This window comes from Erythrolamprus reginae, chromosome Z (genome assembly GCF_031021105.1).
Source record: "Erythrolamprus reginae isolate rEryReg1 chromosome Z, rEryReg1.hap1, whole genome shotgun sequence".
Lineage (NCBI taxonomy): Eukaryota > Metazoa > Chordata > Lepidosauria > Squamata > Dipsadidae > Erythrolamprus > Erythrolamprus reginae.
The window spans coordinates 60,692,096-60,712,774 of NC_091963.1; the positions used below are offsets into that span (position 1 = coordinate 60,692,096).

The 20,679-nt window shown below is 38.2% G+C and overlaps 1 protein-coding gene across 1 annotated transcript in view; it reads right to left on the bottom strand.

The window, feature by feature from the left end:
• Window positions 1–20,679, bottom strand: part of CNTNAP2 (contactin associated protein 2) — a 653,718-nt gene that overhangs the window by 504,919 nt on the left and 128,120 nt on the right. Inside the window, exon 7 of the mRNA XM_070766812.1 lies at window positions 4,660–4,803. Within this exon, the coding sequence (XP_070622913.1) occupies window positions 4,660–4,803 (144 nt within the window). The remainder of the gene's footprint in view (window positions 1–4,659; window positions 4,804–20,679) is intronic.

The following is a 20,679-nucleotide window of genomic DNA, read 5'->3' on the forward strand; positions in this document are numbered from 1 at the left end:
CCAACAACGTTCTCCCACTGCACTAGCATTGCTTTTTTTTCACTGGTAGGAATGACTTCCTGCGGCTCCTGTACCTCTTCCTCACTACTGCTCATCTCTTGGGTCATCTCCGTCTGTTGCATCTCATGGAGCACCTTCAGATCCTCTGTAGAGAGCGGTTCTTCATGCTCTTCGACAAGCTCATTGATGTCACCCTCGTCTACCTCCAGACCCATACACTTACCGAGTGACACAATCTCCTCCAATGGGGTGTCAGTCTCGGTGACGTCCTCGGTCTCGCCCTCGGGCTCAGCAGAGTCCCTTGGTGCAACAGCAGCAGGCCACAACTTCTTCCACACCGAGTTCAAGTTTTGCCTTGACACTTCTTGCCAAGCAAGGTCAATGATGCTAAGGCAAGAAACGATATTAAAATGATCCTTCCAAAACTCACGCAGTGTCAAGTTGGTGTTCTCTGTTACGTCGAAACATCGGCGGAACAGATGCTTCATGTACAGCCTCTTGAAGTTAGCTATGACCTGCTGATCCATTGGTTGCAGGATTGAAGTCGTGTTGGGTGGGAGGAAGAAAACCTTTACAAACTGAAATTCTTGAAGGATGTCCTCTTGAAGAGCAGGTGGGTGGCCTGGAGCATTGTTGAGCAGCAGTAAGGCATGTAGGGGGAGTTTATTACTCAAAAGATATTTCTTCACCATAGGACCAAAAACAAGATTTACCCAGTCCACGAAGAACTGCCTCGTTACCCATGCCCTTGCATTGGAGCGCCACATGACATGGAGTTTTTCCTTTAGGATTTTGTGCGTCTTAAACGCGAGAGGATTCTCAGAATGGTACACGAGAAGTGGCTTTACTTTACAGTCACCCGACGCGTTTGCACCCAATGCAAGGTTTAGACGGTCCTTCATGGGCTTATGTCCTGGCATGCGCTTTTCCTCGGCAGTAATGAAAGTCCTATGGGGCATTTTCTTCCAAAACAGCCCAGTCTCATCACAGTTAAATATCTGTTGCCAGACATAGCCTTCTTTTTCAACCAGGCTAGCAAAACGCATAACAAACTCCTCCGCTGCCTTGATGTCTGCACTCGCTGCCTCCCCATGCCTAACTACCGAGTGAATGCCACTTCTTTTTCTGAACTTGTCAAACCACCCATGACTTGCCTTGAACTTGTCTGGATCTACCGACGAGGATGGTTCATTTTTCTTTAGGTAGGAGAATATCGCACGAGCCTTCTCGCTGATGATCGACTCTGTTATTGTATCTCCTGCCAGCTCCTTTTCTTTTATCCAAATTAACAATAACCTCTCCATCTCTTCATGAACAGACATCCTAAGTTGGGAAACTATCATCGCACCTTTTGCTGCTTTAACACCTTTAAGGATATCCTTCTGCTTCAGGATCGTACAAATGGTGGACGTACTGCGTTTGAACATCCTCGCAAGTTCAATAACACACGTCCCTTTATCATGCAAATTAATTATCTCCTGCTTCGTTTCTATGAATGTCATCTTCTTCTTCTCAGCAGCCTTTCCAATACCGGACACTTTTTTGGGACCCATGATGCACACAAATCTACACTCGCTCTAAACACTGACACCACCGAGATGAGACTTTTTTTTCACACCAAGATAACCAGAAGCCAACTAGAGCGGAAGTTCGGCTCGCATCCCAAATTTGAGCTCAGGTGTTGAACAGAAATTTCGCTCTTGTCGCGGCTCGTATCTTGGAATACTCGCATGTGGACCAGCTCGTATGTCGAGGTACTACTGTAATTCTAGATGGTAAAATTCCAAAAACTTGGACAGAAGTTTTAATAACTTTAATACATAAACCAGAAACCGAAAAAGAAAAAATTTAAAATTACAGACCAATTTCATTACTAAATGTTGGCTATAAAATCTTTGCCTCAATATATGCTTATAGATTAAAAAATATTATATCTGGAATAATACATGAAGACCAAAACAGTTTTTTACCAAATAGGCAGATTAAAAATAATTTGAGGACAATTATAAACACTTTAGAATATTATGAACAACATCCAGAAAAACAAATGGCATTAATATTTTTAGATGCAAAAAATGCATTTGATAATGTCGATGGATCTTTTATGAAACTGCAACTGAATAAAATGAATTTTGGAACTAAATTTTTCAACATAATTGATGCCATATATTCCATTCAAACAGCTAAAATTATTCTTAATAAGGACCAAATGGAAAAGTTCGAAATACAAAGAGGAGTCAGACAAGGTTGCCCTATTTCACCATTGTTATTAATTCTAACATTAGAAACTTTATTGATAAAAATAAGAAAAGATAAAAACATTAAAGGCCTAGAAGTTAAAAAAGAAACATAGAAACTTCAGGCTTTTGCAGATGATGTCTTTATACTAGAAGCCCTCTAACTTCAATAGTAAAATTAATAGATTCAATAGAAGAATATGGAAGAGTTTGAAAATTAACAAAAATAAGACACAAATATTAACAAAAAATATGATAGACTTTCAGATAAAACAATTAGAAAAAAAATCAAAAATGAAGATAACTAAGAAAGTAAAATATTTAGGTATCTGGATATCAGCTAAATCCATGTCATTAAAAGAAGATAATTATACGAAACTTTTAAAGCAAATTAAAAAAGATTTAACAACCTGGAATAATTTACAACTATCATTACTAGGTAGAATTTCTACAATTAAGATGAATATTTTACCCAAAGTTTTGTTCTTATTCCAAGTAATCCCCATAAATCCAGGAAAAGATTTTTTTAAAGAGTTAACAAAAATAACTAAAAAAATTATATGGCAAGAAAAAAACCCTATAATAAAACAATGTGCATTAGAAGATGTAAAGGAAAGAGGAGGCCTTGCCCTCCCAAACTGGAAATTATATTACCATGCAACAGCCCTAACTTGGATTAAAGAGTGGCTTACTTTACAAAGTAGAAGGCTATTAAACTTAGAAGGACATTATTTAATGTTAGGTTGGCATTTTTTCATATGGTATGAAAAGTATAAAACACACTCTTATTTTAAGAGACATATAATTAGAAAGGCACTCATGGAAGTCTGGAATGATATTAAAAAAGATCATTTTCTAGTTATGCCAGAATGGATATCCCCGATAGAAGCTATAAGTCCCCCAAATTTAATACAAGAAGGCAAAATATGGAAATATAGTGACATAGTAGACACACAGTGGAATTTTAAAACGAGACATGAATTATTGCAAGCAGATGTTGTAATTGATTGGTGGCAATATGCACAGATTAAGTCTAGATTTCATAAAGACAAAAAACATACATATTCAGAAAGGATCATAATATTTTAGGCAAACTATTAACAACAAATCAAGGAAAATTGATCAGGAAAATATATAAATATCTACTTAACTGTAAAACGCTAGGTTGGATAGTAAAAGACAACATGATTAGCTGGTGCAGAAACTTAAATAAAGAAATAGATTTAAATACATGGGAAAGGGTTTGGATATATAATTGGGAAACAACAAAGTCAACCGCTTTCAAAGAAAACAAATAAAAAATGTTTTATAGATGGCATCTACCACCCAATAGAATCTCAAAAATGTTTCCAACAAAATCACCGTACTCTTGGAAATGCAAAACAGAAATAGGTACTAATTATCATAGTTAGTGGACATGCTCAAAAGCAAAAGAACATTGGAAGTTACTAGAAAGATGGCTAAGAGAAATAATGCAGCAAGACATCAAGAAAACACCAGAATTTTTTTTATTAGGTATTTCAAATAATAAATACAAAAAAGACATATATTATTTAATAGTCCATATATTAGTAGCTGCTAGGATAGTTTTTGCACAAAGATGGAAGGAAACAGAGATTCCAAAAGAAGAAGAAATACTTAAGAAAGTTTTAGAATGTGCTGAGCTCGATATGATGAAGAGACGGTTAAACAACCAAGAAGACTCTGAATTTTACAACACTTGGCAGAGGGTATATACTTGGTGGAATAAAAAGAAAAAGATATAAGTATGTTGAAATAACAGTTTAAAAATTTGAACACAATTAGAAAAATATATTAGATTGTGATTTGTTCATAACAAAAGGTAATATCTCTTGCTTTTTTTCCTGTTTCACTTAGGTTTGACTTAATTTACAAATTAAGAGTCTGTTGATATATTTTTAAATATATTATTAGATGTATTTTAGGTAATTAATACTTTTTTCTTCTTTCTTATCTCTCTCACCTAGATTTGACTTAATTTACAAATTAAAAATTTGCTTAGATATTTTATTATACCATTAGAAGTGTTTTATATGTACTGAAGTATAACAGATATTGCAACAGATGATCTTAAAAAATAACAAGATCTCTTCTTTTTTTTGTATAATGAAGACTTCTACTTTGAGCGGAGCAATTGTAGCCCCATTTAATGTTTTATGTTGTGTGTGTCATGTCTGTCTTTGAAAATCAATAAAAATATTTTTTTTTAAAAAGGAAAACATTCTAAAGATTCATTTAATTTTTTTTAATTAATGCAGTTCATTCACACAAATGATAAAATGGATATCAAGGTATGTAGTGTAAAAATGGATTGCAAATATATATGAATAATATGCTGTTCCGCCTACCACAACATATGCATTGCCATTTTTTCTATTATGACATAAATCAATGTACTGACCCCAGTAGAAGGTTCCAACTTTTTCCTTCTGGACATATCTGTGATGTTGTTGGTATTGTAGATTATGCTTTCCATGCAACCTTTGAAATTCTTTCTGCTATTTGAACTGGGCTTCCCAGAAAAAGGCATACCTCCAAATGTTATCTTTGAAAAGAAATGTGAAACATTTTATAAAATAAGTGAATTAAGCTCAGCTCCTGAATCAAAATTAATATACTTGCATAATTTAGTTAACAAGATGAAGCAGTTTGCCATTGTTTCTTTGAGGATATATGATGTGATATGATATTATACAATCAGCAAGATAAAGCTAGATGCTGCTGTTTACAACCTGTGCAAATTTATTTCCTGTTATCTATTGTTGAACATTCTAGTGAAGACCTATCTGCAAGAACCAACAGAAACCATCAATATGTACCGTATTTTTCGGTGTATAAGACACACCTTTTTCCTCCCCCATATAGGCTGATAATTAGGGTGAGTCTGATACACTGAATGTAGCTTTTTCCCCAGCCCTAACTAGCTGCTAACGATCTTCCCAGCTCTTACCTTGCAGCCTCTTTCATTGTTTCTCTCTGTGAAGAATGTTTTCCAAGCCCTAAGTCTTTGCAGGGTTTGTTTCATTACTCTAACTTACTCTAACTTGCTAACGATGTTCCCAGCTTTTACCACTTGCAAACTCTTTCATTGTTAATTTTTGCCAAGAAAGTATTCCAAGCCCTGCCTTTGATTTTTTTTCATTCTCTATTTGCTCCAAATGTTTCTTTCTAGCCCTAACCAGGCGCTAATGATGTTCCTAACTTTTACCGCTTGCAAGTTCCTTCAATGTTAATCTCTGTCAAAAATGTATTCCAAAACCTGTCTTTGTAGGGTTTTTTTTCATTTACATGCTCCAGATATTTCTTTCCAACTCTAACCAGGTGCTATTAATGTACCCAAGCTCTTTCATTGTTACTCTTTGTGAAGAATGTTTTCAAGCCCCAAGTCTTTGCAGGGTTTGTTTCCTTACTCTAACTTGCTCTGAGTAAGTTTCTTCAAGCTCTTTCACTGTTACTCTCTGCAAAGAAGATTTTTTTCCAAGCCCAAAATCTTTGCAGGGTTTTTTGCATTGCTCTACTTGCAATGTAAGGAAGCTCTGAGAAAGGTATTGGCTAGGGTGTGAATTCAGATGGGGATGGTTAGTTTTCCTCCTGGTTCTTTTCTTTTAAAGAGAGAGAAAGGGGGTAGGTGAATAACAAACTTCTCTAGAGAAAGAAATGTGTATCTCCCATCAACTGCAATGTAAAGACAGAAAGACAGAAAGAAAGAAAGTCAGAATTACACTGCAATTGATCGGAGATAAACATTTCTTTCTCTAGAAAAGCTGGTTATTTGCCTGCCCCCTTTTCTCTTTCTCTCTCTCTCTCTCTTTAAAAGAAAAGAACCTGGTGAAAAGCTAGCCGCCCCCAGCCAAACTCACACTACAGCCAATCCCAGGTGCATAGCCTTCATCAGATTTTCATCAGCTGGGCTTGGCTTCCCACTTGAGGCTGCTATGTCTTCAGAGCCTGGAGCTGTCATGCAGTTGCAAAGCGATGCCAGCTCTAAATCCAGCTAGAGCAGAAGGGTGTGTGAATCTGAACCATGGGGTGGGCGGGTATGCGGGGGAGAGAACCAGGAGGAAAGCCGAGTCTGGCATGACTGGTGGAGGAATTCTGGGAGTTGAAGTCCACAAGTCTTAAAGCTGCAAATTGGAAGACCGCCAAGTAAGAGGCTAGGAGCAATGTTCCCTCTAATTTTTTCCCGATGTGGGCAGAAAAGTATAGAGTCTGAGTGGCAGTCCCTTTGGGACTGGGCGGCATAGAAGTATAAATAAATAAATAAATAAATAAATAAATAAATAAATAAATAAATAAATAAATAAATAAATAAATAAATAAATAAACAAACAAACAAACAAACAAACAAACAAACAAACATGAAAATCCCTTCTTTTTATTAAAAGAAATTAATAACAAAACAAAACAAAAACCTATTACTATAAAAACTAAACATTTCTCTTTTTTCTCCTCTTTTTTCTATCATTTCTCTCTCTCTCTTCCTTCCTCTCTTCTCTCTCTCTCTCTTGCTTTCTTCCCCCCCTCTCTCCCTTCTCTCTCTCTCTTTCTTTCTTTCTCTTTCTCCCTCTTGCTTTCTCTCTCTCCCTTCCTCTCTTCTCTCTCTCTCACTTTCTCTCTCTCTCACTCTTTCTCTTTCTTTCTTTCTCTCACTCTTTCTCTCTCTTGTTTTCTTTCTCTTTCTCTTTTGCTATCTCTCTTGTTCTCTCTCTCTCCCCCCTCTTTCTCTCTCTTTTTCACACTTTCTCTCTCCCTCTCTCTTCCTTTCTATCTCGCTCTGTCTATTGCTCTCTCTCTCTTTCTCTGTCTGTCAGCGAAGTGGCTGTGAGAGTGCTTTCTTGGAGCGCTTCAGGAACGCCTGCACAGCCTCTCCTGCAGCCTCTTCTCTGACAGCCCGGAATGAAAGTGCTCTCAGCGAAGAGGCTGCGGGGGGGGGGGGGGGGGCTTCCCAAAGCGCTCCGAGAAAATGCTCTCGCAGTCCCCTCACTGGGCGCGCGTATGATGATGAGGAGAAGCCACAGCCACCACCACCACTGCGGGAGAAGCCACGCCTCAAGACAGCAGGCAGAGGAGGAGAAAACCGGAGAGAGGGGCGGATCAGGGAAGGAAGGATGAGTTAGAGGTTAGGAATGCAAGGGTCTTCAAACCTGGCAAGTTTAAGGCTTCTGGACTTCAACTCCCATTTCTGAACTAGCATGACTGGTGGAGGAATTCTGGGAATTGAAGTCCACAAGTCTTGAAGCTGTCAAGTTTGAAGTTTGTAAAACGTGTACATGGTTTTAAAAAGTATACATGGTTGTAAAAGGTATTCTGCTACACTGGTATTTTATTAAACAATATAATACTACACCATTTGGTTCAGAATGTTTTTTTCCTTGTTTTCCTCCTCTAAAATCTAGGTATGTCTTATACATCTGTGCATCTTATACACCGAAAAATATGGTAGTTATAATTTCCAGATTCTGTGGAAATTTTAATTTTAATGCACGCTGATAATAACTTAGACTATGATGTTCCTTTTATAAGTTTTGAATGGAATACAGTCTGCAGAATATCCACTTCTTGTCTTATCTTTCCTTTTAAAGCCTCTCCCTATATGTTCCTATACAATTGGGATACTCAGGGCATTACATGAAATGTAACATTTGAAATGTAATGGCTTTCCAGGCACAAGGCAATGCTTATTAGCATGTGATCCATCTGTTCCAGGAAGAAAGTAATTAACGGCACAATAAAAACAGAGTTTTAAATGGGCTCACTAACATTTCCCCCCTTAAGTAGAAAATAGGAATTCACTTAATTTAGGAACCCAGGAATGAATGAGAAATGCAAAATGTTTTATGTATAGCAACTTAAGAAATACAGGTGAAGCTGAACCTGTCGTTGAGTCCTGCAACTTTTGTGGCATGTTTTGCTTTTCCTAGAAGCTAATCATCATACAATTCCAAAAACTGCAAACTTGTGGCAGGGTTTAAACAATGAGAACTTCATCAAAGAAATGTAATTGTTTTGTTGTTCTTCGTAGGAGAGGAAAAGTTGTAAAAATAAATAGAAGAATTACAACTGTGGACTTTGTAGAAGCAACTCCCTGTAATAAATATAATTAACTACTGAGACAATGAAACTTTTATCGAAAAAGAAAAAGATACAAGAACAGCTTTGGCATCATTGCAAATAGATTTTAGTGGAACTAGTGTACTTAATCCTTAAAATCCTTGAAAAGTAGAGGAAATACTCTTTTCCACTAAAGGAAAAGTTGTTGATCATTCATTAGCATAAAGAATGAAAACAAATGAGTTGATCAAACAGTTTAGAGTTTGGCACCTACCAGAATACATAGTTCAAATGTAAAAGAACTGCTGCCAAAATTTAGCTAAACCACTGATCATTCTTCCATTTTTACTAATGATGTTAGAAACAAATGAAATTCCCCATTCACAACTTATCAAGGAATAGGGCACTGAGATACCCTGGAACTCTACAATTGGTATCAGAAATGCCAACATAGAAACCAAACCAAACCAAATGTCGCCTTAAATATGACCTAAGCATAGCCTATAAAATCATCTGCTACAATGTCCTTCCTGTCAATGACTACTTCAGCTTCACCCACAACATGTGAGCACACAACAGATACAAACTTAAGGTAAACTGCTCCAAACTTGACTGCAGGAAATATGACTTTAATAACCGAGTAGTTGATGCATGGAACTCACTACCAAACTCTGTAGTATCATCACAGAACCCCCAAAACTTTACCCTTAGACTATCCACTGTTGACCTCTCCCCATTCCTAAGATGTCAGTAAGGGGTGTGCATAAGTGCACCGGAGTACCTTCCATCCCCCATCCTAATGTTTCCCTTTTACTAGTACCATGTATATAAATACTATTATATCCTTGTATTTTTTTTAAAAAAAATGGATTGATTTTTTTAGTAGGGTTAAAATACACACAACATAAAACAGTGCATAGTGAAAAAAATTGCCCACCACCCCAACACACACACATACCCCACCACCATACCTGGGGTGTTTCTTGTATAAACCACTATAAACCAAGAGCAAAATATCTAATTACATATTATAGAATGATTCCAATTTGTTTCTTGTAGCTTGGTCGCAGATTCTACTCATCATATATCTTCTTACTTTGTCCCACCATCCCATCAGTTGTTTCAATTCAATTTCATTATCCAAATTTATCCTTTTATCCATCATTTCAAAGTGAATATGGTCCACCATGTACCTATACCAATTTTGCACTGTCCATTTTGTCGCATCCTTCCAACCCAAAACTATTACTGCCTGAGCGCTTTCTATTGCTGCTTGTTTTATTTCTCTAAATTCTCTCATCGCATTGCTTTTTAACTAATACTGCCATTTCTTTTGTGATTATCCATTGTATATTTAACATTCTATTTATATCCTCTTGCACCTTTTGCCACAATTCCTGCACTATGGGGATCATATGCATAAAAATCATATGCATAAAATCATATGCATAAAAACTCTTTTATCTTGGCAGCCATGCCAACAATTATCCCTAACCTTCTGCTGAAAGTGTGCAAGTTGAACGGGAGTATAATACCACTTATGTAATATTTTCCTTCTCATTTCCCTAATTCTTGCATTCTTAGTTTTCCTTATATTTTCTACTATATTTTCCATCTCTTGTACCTCTACTTGTATCTCATTTTGCCACCATTTAGTCAATCCTTGTATCGTATCCCCATCTGATTGCACTAACAACTTATATATATATTGGTTGCTTGTGCCTTTATATCCTCACTTTTTTTTCTTATTATTTTCTCTAACTCTATCTCCTCCCTCAATACTGCTTCTTTATTCTCCCTTTCATTAAGATATTTACATATTGCATTTATTTGTAGCCATCTTTCCTTACCTAACCACCATTCTATACGATTTCTACTTGGCCTGCCATCCTTCTCATATAACTGTTCTATCTTGGTTATCCCTCTTCTCTTCAACTCTGTTATAACCCTATTCAAATTTGTTTCATTGTCTCTATTTATTACATAAAGCGATGACAGTTTAGATTTAAATAATCCTATTTTCCCCTGCCATTTTTTCCAAATTTCCATAGTCCCTTTCATGGGACCTATTAATTTACCTAAGTCGCTCCTATTCCACTTTATAAAAATTAATTCTCTATTCTTCATCCCGTTTATCTGATTTTCCAGTTTCACCCATTTGTTTTCACATAGTTGCAACTCCATTAACCTTTCCATTTAAAAAGCTTGGATATAACATTTAAATTTGGATATAAAATTTAAATTTGTATGAGAGTATTAAGAGACATGATTTGGTAAAGCTGCGATAAGGATTGGAACTTCTACGTTTACAGATTAATATCAAATCCCGGGCACTACTTTCTATCTACGGAGGGATTACGTTTCTTTTGTTTCAATTTTCAACTTTAAAATGGAATAAACCAGCAAGTAAATTAATAACTTAACGACTTAATGAATTTGCGACTGATGAATTAAATAAGAGGATATATACTGTTGGAGTGATCATGATTGGAGTTGCTGTTGTTGGATTATCGATTTGTTTCCTTGGATTTACCGCAAAGAAGAAACTCCTTTTTTTTTCCTGTTTCCCTTTGGCTGCCTCTGAGGGTTTACTTCAAGACAAAAGTTTGGAACTGAATTAAATTTAATATCTTTGATTTGGATAAAAATATTAGACTTTGGACCTTGGCACAGTGACTGAATAAGACTTGAATAAGACTTGGACTCACAATTGGAACATTAGACTGTATAAATTTGGCTTAATTCTATTTTTTTTGGCAATATTTGGCACTTTGGGACTTAGAGAATAACCACAAAAGGACTGGAAAAATTATATAGAACTTCAATCAACAAGGACGTCTATGTGTGAAAGAAGATTATAGGTATATTATTGGTGTATTTCTAATATTTTGTCTTTTCTTTTCTTTTTTCCCCCTCTCATTATTCCTGCTTTTCCTTGTTTTAGGCATTAAATACATTAATAGATACTAGTATAAATTTTAAAATAGAATTGTAAGTGATAATAAATTGCTAAATATTCCCTAGTTCCCTTCTCTCCCCCTGTGGTGGTAGTATTTTTCCTTTTTTTCCCCTTTCTTCTCTCTCTTCTCTTTTTTCTCTCTGCTGTTTTCTTTTATTTTCTTTTTGCCTTTCAAGAGGTTAAAATAGATAATTAAGACTATTAAATTAGTTGATTGAGATTGATTTGCAACTATATATTACATATTGCTTTTTAAAATAGACAGAAATTTCTAAAATTTTTAAAATAAGAATAAGGATTACTATTAACAATTCTCTTTTTTAAAGTATTGATAAAACACTGATAAAGTATTGATACATATCAATTTTAAAGTATAAAGATTATTGATATACAGTGAACCCTCGAGTTTCGCGTCCTCAAGGATCGCGAAAGGGCTATTTCGCTAGTTTTCAACCCGGAAGTAAACTCCACCATCTGCGCATGCGTGCCTTTCCACGCATGCGTAGATGGTGGAGTTTCCCCGCCGGGCAGAGGCTTCCCTGGGTCTTCCCCCTCTTTCTCTATGTTGCTTCTTCCTCTCTCACACTCTCTTCCTCCCTCTCTCATCTCTTTCTTTCCTTCTCTCTCTTTCTCTATCTCTCCCCCTCTTGCTCTCGAGCGGCCGCCTAGCAGCTGATCTGCTCGGCAGCGCAGCAGCAGCGAGGAGCCGAAGATCTTCGGCTCCTCGCTGGTGCTGCGCTGCCGAGCAGATCAGCTGCTAGGCGGACGAAGGAACCTTCCCTGGGTCTTCCCCGCCCGGATCTTCGGCTCCTCGCTGCAGCCGCGCGCCCCTCGCCTTCGCCTCACCTGGCGGGCGAAGGAGGGCGCAGCTCCGGCCGCTCGCCTCGGAGCCGGTCTGCCTCACTGCCTCCAGTCCGCGGCAATTCCCCTCAGCACGCTGCCGGATCCAGCGGGGGAGGGGGGGAAGCGAAGGCGCGGCGATGGGCAAGGGCTGCCAGTGAGCCTTCTCCGTCCCTTTCCTGCTGCACCGGTCTGGGGCCAAGTGGGCGGGGGGCGGCCGGGACCTCGCCTGTCTCCGCCGCCCGCATCGCCCCTCCGGCGGGCCGGCCTCCCCCGCCCGCCTCTGCTGCAGCCGCCACCGCCTCCCCGACTGGCACAAAAGGGCCCCGCCCGCCCCGCCCCGAAGCTTACCTTGCGGCGGGATTCCCTCCCCCCGCAGCCAAAACTAAAAGCCTGTCTCTTTTTTTTCTTGCGGCGAGCCCAAGCCGTTTCTCTCTCGACCGCAGCCGAGCTTCCCTCGGCCCCCTTTGGCCCCGTCGCCTCCTCCCCGCCTGCCTTTCCTCGCCAAGCGCACGAAAAAAAAGAGAGAAGGCTTCTACCAGAAGCGGGTGATGGCGGAGGAGCTCCGAAAGCTGGCTAGCGGCTTTTCCCCCGCAAGAGATCCTTCATGCCCCTGCCCGCCGTCCCCGGCTTCTGGTAGAAGCCTTCTCTCTTTTTTTTCGTGCGCTTGGCTAACCGGCTGGGGGGAGGCAGGGCAGTTGCCGCTTCTTTAGAGCTGAAGGAAAAGCAGGTGACTGCCTTTCCCTTGGTCGCTTCCCGGAGACCGCTTTGGAACATTGCTTTGGTTGTTCCTGCCTCTCCTGCAGCAGAGAGAAGCGGCAAATGGCCCAGCCCTTCCCCCAGCGGCTTCACCGAGCGCTTCGGGAAGGTGCCGCCTGTCTTCGCTGTAAGAAAGGCAGGTGCATCCAAAGCATGCGGGGAAGCGGTTGGGGGAAGGGCTGGCCATTTGCCGCTTCTCTCCGCTGCAGGAGAGGCAGGAACAACCAAAGCAATGTTCCAAAGCGGTCTCCGGGAAGCGACCAAGGGAAAGGCAGTCGCCTGCTTTTCCTTCAGCTCTAAAGAAGCGGCAACTGCCCTGCCTCCCCCCAGCCGGTTAACCGAGTGCTTCAAGTTAACCGGCTGGGGGGAGGCAGGGCAGTTGCCGCTTCTTTAGAGCTGAAGGAAAGGCAGGCGACTGCCTTTCCCTTGGTCGCTTCCCGGAGACCGCTTTGGAACATCGCTTTGGGAGAGGGGGCAACTGTTCCCGGTTAAGAAGCAAGAATCCACCCCCTAGCCAAACGGCTTTTTTCCTGTTTAGCACGGCGTTCGAGCGCTAAACACGAAAAAAGCCGTTTGGCTAGGGGGTGGAAGTGAAAGTGAAATGCCGGCGGCTCTAGCAGCTGCTACAAGCAGCATTTCACTTTCCCTCCCAGGCAAAAAGATGCCGGCATTATGGGCTGATGGGGCCGGACTTCCCAGGCGGAAGGCGTGCCCCTCTCCCCGGCATCTTTTTGCCTGGGAGGGAAAGTGAAATGCCGGCGGCTCTAGCAGCTGCTACGAGCGGCATTTCACTTTCCCTCCCAGGCAAAAAGATGCGGGGAGAGGGGCACGCCTTCCGCCTGGGAAGTCCGACCCCATCAGCCCAGAATGCCGGCATCTTTTTGCCTGGGAGGGAAGGTGAAATGCCGCTCGTAGCGTGGGCGGGCGCGCGCGCGGGGGACCCCAGCTTCGCTTCCCAGCTGGGAAGCGGCCCCAGCAATGGCGTGGGCGGGCGGCGCGCGCGCGGGGAAACCCCAGGCGCGAGCAACGGGGTGGGCGGGCGAAGGGCGGTGGAAGTAAAAACACCATCTGCGCATGTGCAGATGGTGTTTTTACTTCCGCACCGCTACTTCGCGAAAAATCGATCATCGCTTGGGGTCCTGGAACGGAACCCTCGCGATGATCGAGGGTTCACTGTATTTGTTGTGATACTGTACTGTGGTATTTAGAAAATTGGGTATTTTTATATCAAATATTAACAGAAAAAATATTTAGTGAAGCTTGACAGGATTGGAGTTTGTTGGAGTTCTCACTTTTTTCTTTAATAAAATATATATAGAGACAAAATATACAAATTAATATAAATTCAACAATAAGAAATAATATAGAAGAACGTCTTACAAGATTAGGATGTCGAGCACATATACATATACCAAGAGTATTAAAAAAGCAAACATTAACATCTGCTGCATCCTCTCAAGTATCACCTCAGCCATCTCCTGTACATCAAAGCACCACTGCAACCATGCTTGCCAAAGAGAAGGAGAAAGAGAAAGCACAACCGCAGCCTACCCTTGTAACAATACAGGAGACATTGAATGCAATGAAAGATTTTATGCTAAAATCCCAAGATGATGCAAATCAACAACGCGAAGGTCTAAAAGCAGAAATAGGCGAATTGAAAGCAGATACAGGAGAGATGAAGGAGCAAATGAAAGAAATACAACAGACCTTTAAAGAAAATGAAGAAAGAGTAAAGGCAGTAGAGGAAAGAACTGGAAAAATAGAAAAAAGAATGGACTATTTTGAAGACAGATCTGATTCTGTCAACAAAAAATATGATGAATCAATTACACATCTCGAAATACAACGAGCATCCTACGGTTTAAGATTTCAGAACATAACAGAAGAAAAAGATGAAGATCTACAAGTAAAAATGGCAGAAATAATTGGAGGAATCCTTCAGATGGATCCCACGGAACTAACAAAAGAAATCGATGAAGTTTTCCGAGTACAAACTAGCTATGTACGTAGGCATAATCTACCAAGAGAAGTCCATATTAAATTTGTTAGGAGAACCTTAAGAGATGACATTTTGAAATGGACAAGAAATGAAAAACTACAAGATAAAGGAAAATAAATTACAATACGGAAACAAGTTCCAATAAGAGTAAGAGAAAGCAGAAGGGACTATTACTTTCTCACTAAAATTCTGATTAAAGAAAATATAACCTTTCGCTGGCTTATCCCAGAAGGACTTTCACTTTATTGACAAACAAAAAGATATAAAATAGAAAATCTGGAAGAGGCAAGATATTTCTACGAAACTAGTGGAATACACCAACTTGAACAACCAATGAAAGAACTGCCAGAAAGAAGGGAGGAGGAGACAGGCAACGCCACACAGAGGGGAGAGGAGGACCTGGGTGCGAGAAGAAAACAACCACAGTGCGAATCTAAAGATTCCAAGAAATATTACAAATAATTATGTCAAAAGATTTGAAAATCTTTTCTGTAAATGTAAATGGTTTAAATGAACCGAGAAAAAGGAAACAAATATTTACTAAAATCAAAAATCAAAAAGCACAGATAGTAATATTACAAGAAGTTCATATTAAAAAGACAAACCAAAAATTATTATTAAATTCAAAAATTGGAAATATGTATGCTTCATTGGCAGACCAAAGAAAAAGAGGGATAGCTGTATATGTTGAAAACTCCATAAACTCCAAGCAATTGTATGCCGACCAAGATGGTAGAATATTAATTGTACAGATAAATATAGAGCCCAAACCTCTTGTCATCGTCTCTATTTATGCCCCCAATGAAAATCAAATGATATTTTATAACCAACTGCATCAGAAAATAAACGAATTAAATATTGAAAATATGATTATAATTGGCAATTTTAATGCAATTTCAAACAGACCATTCGGGGGGGGGGGGAAACAATAAGAAAAAGAAAAATATATTACCAACCACTTTCCAAAAAATGAAATCTGAGCTATTATTAAATGATATTTGGAGAGAAAGACATCCCCAAACCAAACAGTATACTTTTTATTCAAACCCCCACAAAATTTGAACAAAAATAGATATGGTGTGGGCTCCAAAAACAACCTCAGAACAAATAAAAGAGGTAGAAATAGATATAAACACCTGGGCTGACCACAATCCTTTAGTAGTTTATTTGAAAAGTAATAAGAAACATCCAAATTGGCAGATGAATAGAAATATCATAAGAGATTTAAAATATAAGGAATGGATAGAAAATGAATTAAGGATATTCTTTGAAATAAATAAAAATTCAGAAACTTCACCCCAAAATTTATGGGATACTGCTAAGGCATACATTAGAGGATTAACGATTTCCTATACAGCAAAGGTAAATAAAGAAAAAAAGTTACAATATGAACAATTAACTACTGAATTAAGACAACTAGAGACTTTATCGCAACAGAATGCCAAGAATAAGGAGATTAAGGGAAAGATAGAACTGACTAGACATAAAATTAAACTTATAGAGGAAAGCCAAATAGCGGAAAAGATAAAAAGCTAAACAACATTATTTGAACATGCTAATAAGCCAGGAAGATGGCTCGCATATAAACTAAGGAAACATAGACAATCAAAAATAATTAAAAAGTTAGAAGATGAAAATGGAAAGATGAAATATAATATAGATGAGAAAGCAAAAATAGTACAAAAATTCTATAAAGAGTTATATAAAAAAGAAGATATCAGTGAGGAAGAGGTTTTTAATTATTTAGAATCCTTAAAGATACCACAATTAACAGAAGAACAACAGGAAAGTTTAGATAGTCCAATAACAATCGAGGAACTACTAATAACTATTAAAAAGCAAAAAAACAACAACAACAAAGCAACTGGACCTGATGCCATACCGGCAGAATGGTACAAAATTGACAGTGAGGAATATGTTGGAAATCTTTAATGAAAGTAGAATGGATGGCAAAATTCCAAAATTGTGGTCAGAATCTTTAATAACTTTAATCCATAAATCAGGAACCGGCAAGGAAAATATAAAAAATTACAGACCCAGATCATTATTAAACGTAGACTATAAAATATTTACCACAATTTATGCTGATAGACTTAAAAAGGTTTTAAATGAGAAAATACATCAAGACTAAAACTACCTGGTTTCTACCAGGTAGACAGATCAAAAATAATCTTAGAATAATTATTAATACATTAGAATATTATGAACAACATTTTGGAAAGCCAGTATCGTTAATGTTCCTCGATGCTAAAAAAGCCTTTGATAACGTAAATTGGACTTTCATAAAAATGCAACTAAACAAAATGAGATTTGGTACGAAATTGGGAACAGGGTTTCAGAGGTCAAGGTGGGAGAAAATTTAGGTTGCAGTGACCATCTATGTTTGTGGTTTGATGTAAAAACTGATTGTGAGCAATCCTATACTGCAACAAAAGTATTGGATTTCAGAAAAACAAATTTTAATGCAATGGGGGAATATTTAAATAATGAATTAAAGGGGAGGGATAAAATGAGCGAGCACCCAATGGACTGTATTTAAAAAGGCCATCTTAAAAGCCACAGGACTGTATGTAAGGCAAATAACTAAAGTTAAAAGGAAGAAGAAACCGCTATGGTTTAGCAGTGATGTAAGGGCTATAGTCAATGAAAAAAAGGCTGCCTATAGGAGGTATAAAGAGTCTGGAAGTATAGCTGATAAAGAGGTGTATAAAATGAGAGAAGGAGGCGAAACAGATAATACATGCTGCTAAAGCCTCAAAAGAGGAAGAAATTGCCAAATCTGTAAAGAAGAGGGATAAAACCTTCAGATATATTAGTGATAGGAAGAAGAAAAACTGCAGCATCACGAAGCTTAGTACCGGGAATAATACATGCATTGATGGGAATAAGGAGATCGCTGACCATTTCAATAGCTACTTCTGTTCAGTTTTCTCAAAATACACCTTACAAAATAATACTATAGAGGGATATAGCATTGCTTCCAGCTGTACGCATTCAGCTCCAGTGATCTTAGAAGCCGATGTCTTAGAAGAACTTGAACGATTAAAGATAAATAAGGCAATGGGTCCAGATGGCATCTACCCCAGAGTTCTTAAAGAACTCAGATCTGTCATTGATACTCCCCTGACTGATTTGTTTAACCAATCCCTGTTAACAGGAGATGTTCCTGAGGATTGGAGAATGGCCAGTGTTGTGCCTATCCACAAGAAGGGCAGTAGAGAAGAAGCTGGTAACTGCAGGCCAGTTAGCTTGACATCAGTTATAGTTAAAATGATGGAGACTCTACTCAAAAAGAGAATAAATCAGTACCTAAAAAACAATAACTTATTGGACCCAAATCAACATGGCTTTACTGAAGGCAAATCATGTCAGACTAATCTCATTGATTTCTTTGACTATGTCACAAAGGTGTTGGATCAAGGTGGTGCCGTGGATAATGCCTATCTGGACTTCAGCAAAGCCTTTGATACAGTTCCACATAAAGAGCTGATAGATAAATTAGTGAAGATTGGTCTTAATCCCTGGATAGTTCAGTGGATTTCAAGCTGGCTGAAGCGTAGACATCAGAGAGTTATTGTTAATGGCGAGTATTCTGAGCAGAGACAGGTTACAAGCGGTGTGCCACAAGGGTCTGTTCTGGGTCCTATTCTTTTTAATATGTTTGTGAGTGACATAGGGGAAGGTTTGGTAGGGAAGGTTTGCCTATTTGCCGATGACTCTAAAGTGTGCAATAGGGTTGATATTCCTGGAGGCGTCTGTAATATGGTAAATGATTTAGCTTTACTAGATAAATGGTCAAAGCAATGGAAACTGCAGTTTAATGTTTCCAAATGTAAAATAATGCACTTGGGGAAAAGGAATCCTCAATCTGAGTATTGCATTGGCAGTTCTGTGTTAGCAAAAACTTCAGAAGAGAAGGATTTAGGGGTAGTGATTTCTGACAGTCTCAAAATGGGTGAGCAGTGTGGTCGGGCAGTAGGAAAAGCAAGTAGGATGCTTGGCTGCATAGCTAGAGGTATAACAAGCAGGAAGAGGGAGATTGTGATCCCCTTATATAGAGTGCTGGTGAGACCACATTTGGAATACTGTGTTCAGTTCTGGAAACCTCACCTACAAAAAGATATTGACAAAATTGAATGGGTCCAAAGACGGGCTACAAGAATGGTGGAAGGTCTTAAGCATAAAACGTATCAGGAAAGACTTAATGAACTCCATCTGTATAGTCTGGAGGACAGAAGGAAAAGGGGGGATATGATCGAAACATTTAAATATGTTAAAGGGTTAAATAAGGTTCAGGAGGGAAGTGTTTTTAATAGGAAAGTGAACACAAGAACAAGGGGACACAATCTGAAGTTAGTTGGGGGAAAGATCAAAAGCAACGTGAGGAAATATTATTTCACTGAAAGAGTAGTAGATCCTTGGAACAAACTTCCAGCAGACGTGGTTGGTAAATCCACAGTAACTGAATTTAAACATGCCTGGGATAAACATATATCCATCCTAAGATAAAACACAGGAAATAGTATAAGGGCAGACTAGATGGACCATGAGGTCTTTTTCTGCCGTCAGTCTTCTATGTTTCTATGTTTCTAACTTGTAAATTTAATAGATGCAATCTACTCAATGCATACAACAAAAATTATATTAAACAATGAACAATTAGAAACATTTGAAATATTTAAAGGAGTCCGACAAGGTTGCCCGATATCACCTCTATTATTCATTTTGTCCTTGGAAGTTTTATTGATAAAGATAAGAGCAGATCCAAAAATAAAGGGTTTGACCATTGGGAAGGAAATATATAAAGTTCAAGCATTTGCGGATGATTTGACTTTTATTACATAGCAGCAGTTCCAACATTGATACAGACAATAGAACAGTATGGAAAAGTCGCAGGGCTAAAAATATATAGGAGTTAAACACAATTTATAGTGAAAAAGATGAATAAATCTCAAGAAAGAAAACTTGAATATATTACAGGCATGAAAATAGTTAAGAAAGTTAAGTATTTGGGAATATGGATAACATCAAAAGCTATATCATTAAAAATGATAACTACATGAAATTAATTGTAGAAATTAAAAAAGATTTAGAAATATGGAACAATTTAAAAATATCTTTTTTTGGGGAGAATTGCCACGATTAAGATGAATATTTTGCCCAAGATTTCGTTTTTGTTTCAGGTCATACCAATAAATCCTGGGGGGAAATTTTTCAAAAATTTAACAATGATAGTAAGAAAACTTTTATGGCAAGGGAAAAAAGCAAGAATAAAGATAAATATTTTAGAAGATATCAAAGAAAGAGGAGGATTCGCTTTACCAAATTGGAAATTATATTATCAGGCTGCCGCCTTAACATGGATTAGAGATTGGATAGTATTAGAAGATAAAAGAACATTAAAATTGGAAGGACATGACCTTATGCTTGGCTGGCATGCCTTTACAAGGATAAAATACATACATATTTTAAAAGACATACAATAAGAAAGTATTTATTGGAAGTTTGGAAAGATATAAAAAAGAATCATTTTTTAACTATTCCCAATTGGATTTCTCCCCTAGAAGCAATAACACAGCCTAATTCGATTCAGGAAATGAAAACAATAAGATATAAAGAATTATTAGATGACCAAATTAAATTAAAACCAAGAAATAAATTACAAGAAGAAGGGATTATAATTGACTGGTGGCAATATATTCAGATCCAGTCTAGATTTCAAAGAGATAGTATGATATACGTCTTTAATAAAAGTAAACACTTCTTAGGTAACTTATAAATTACAAACCAGACTAAATTAATAGGGAAAG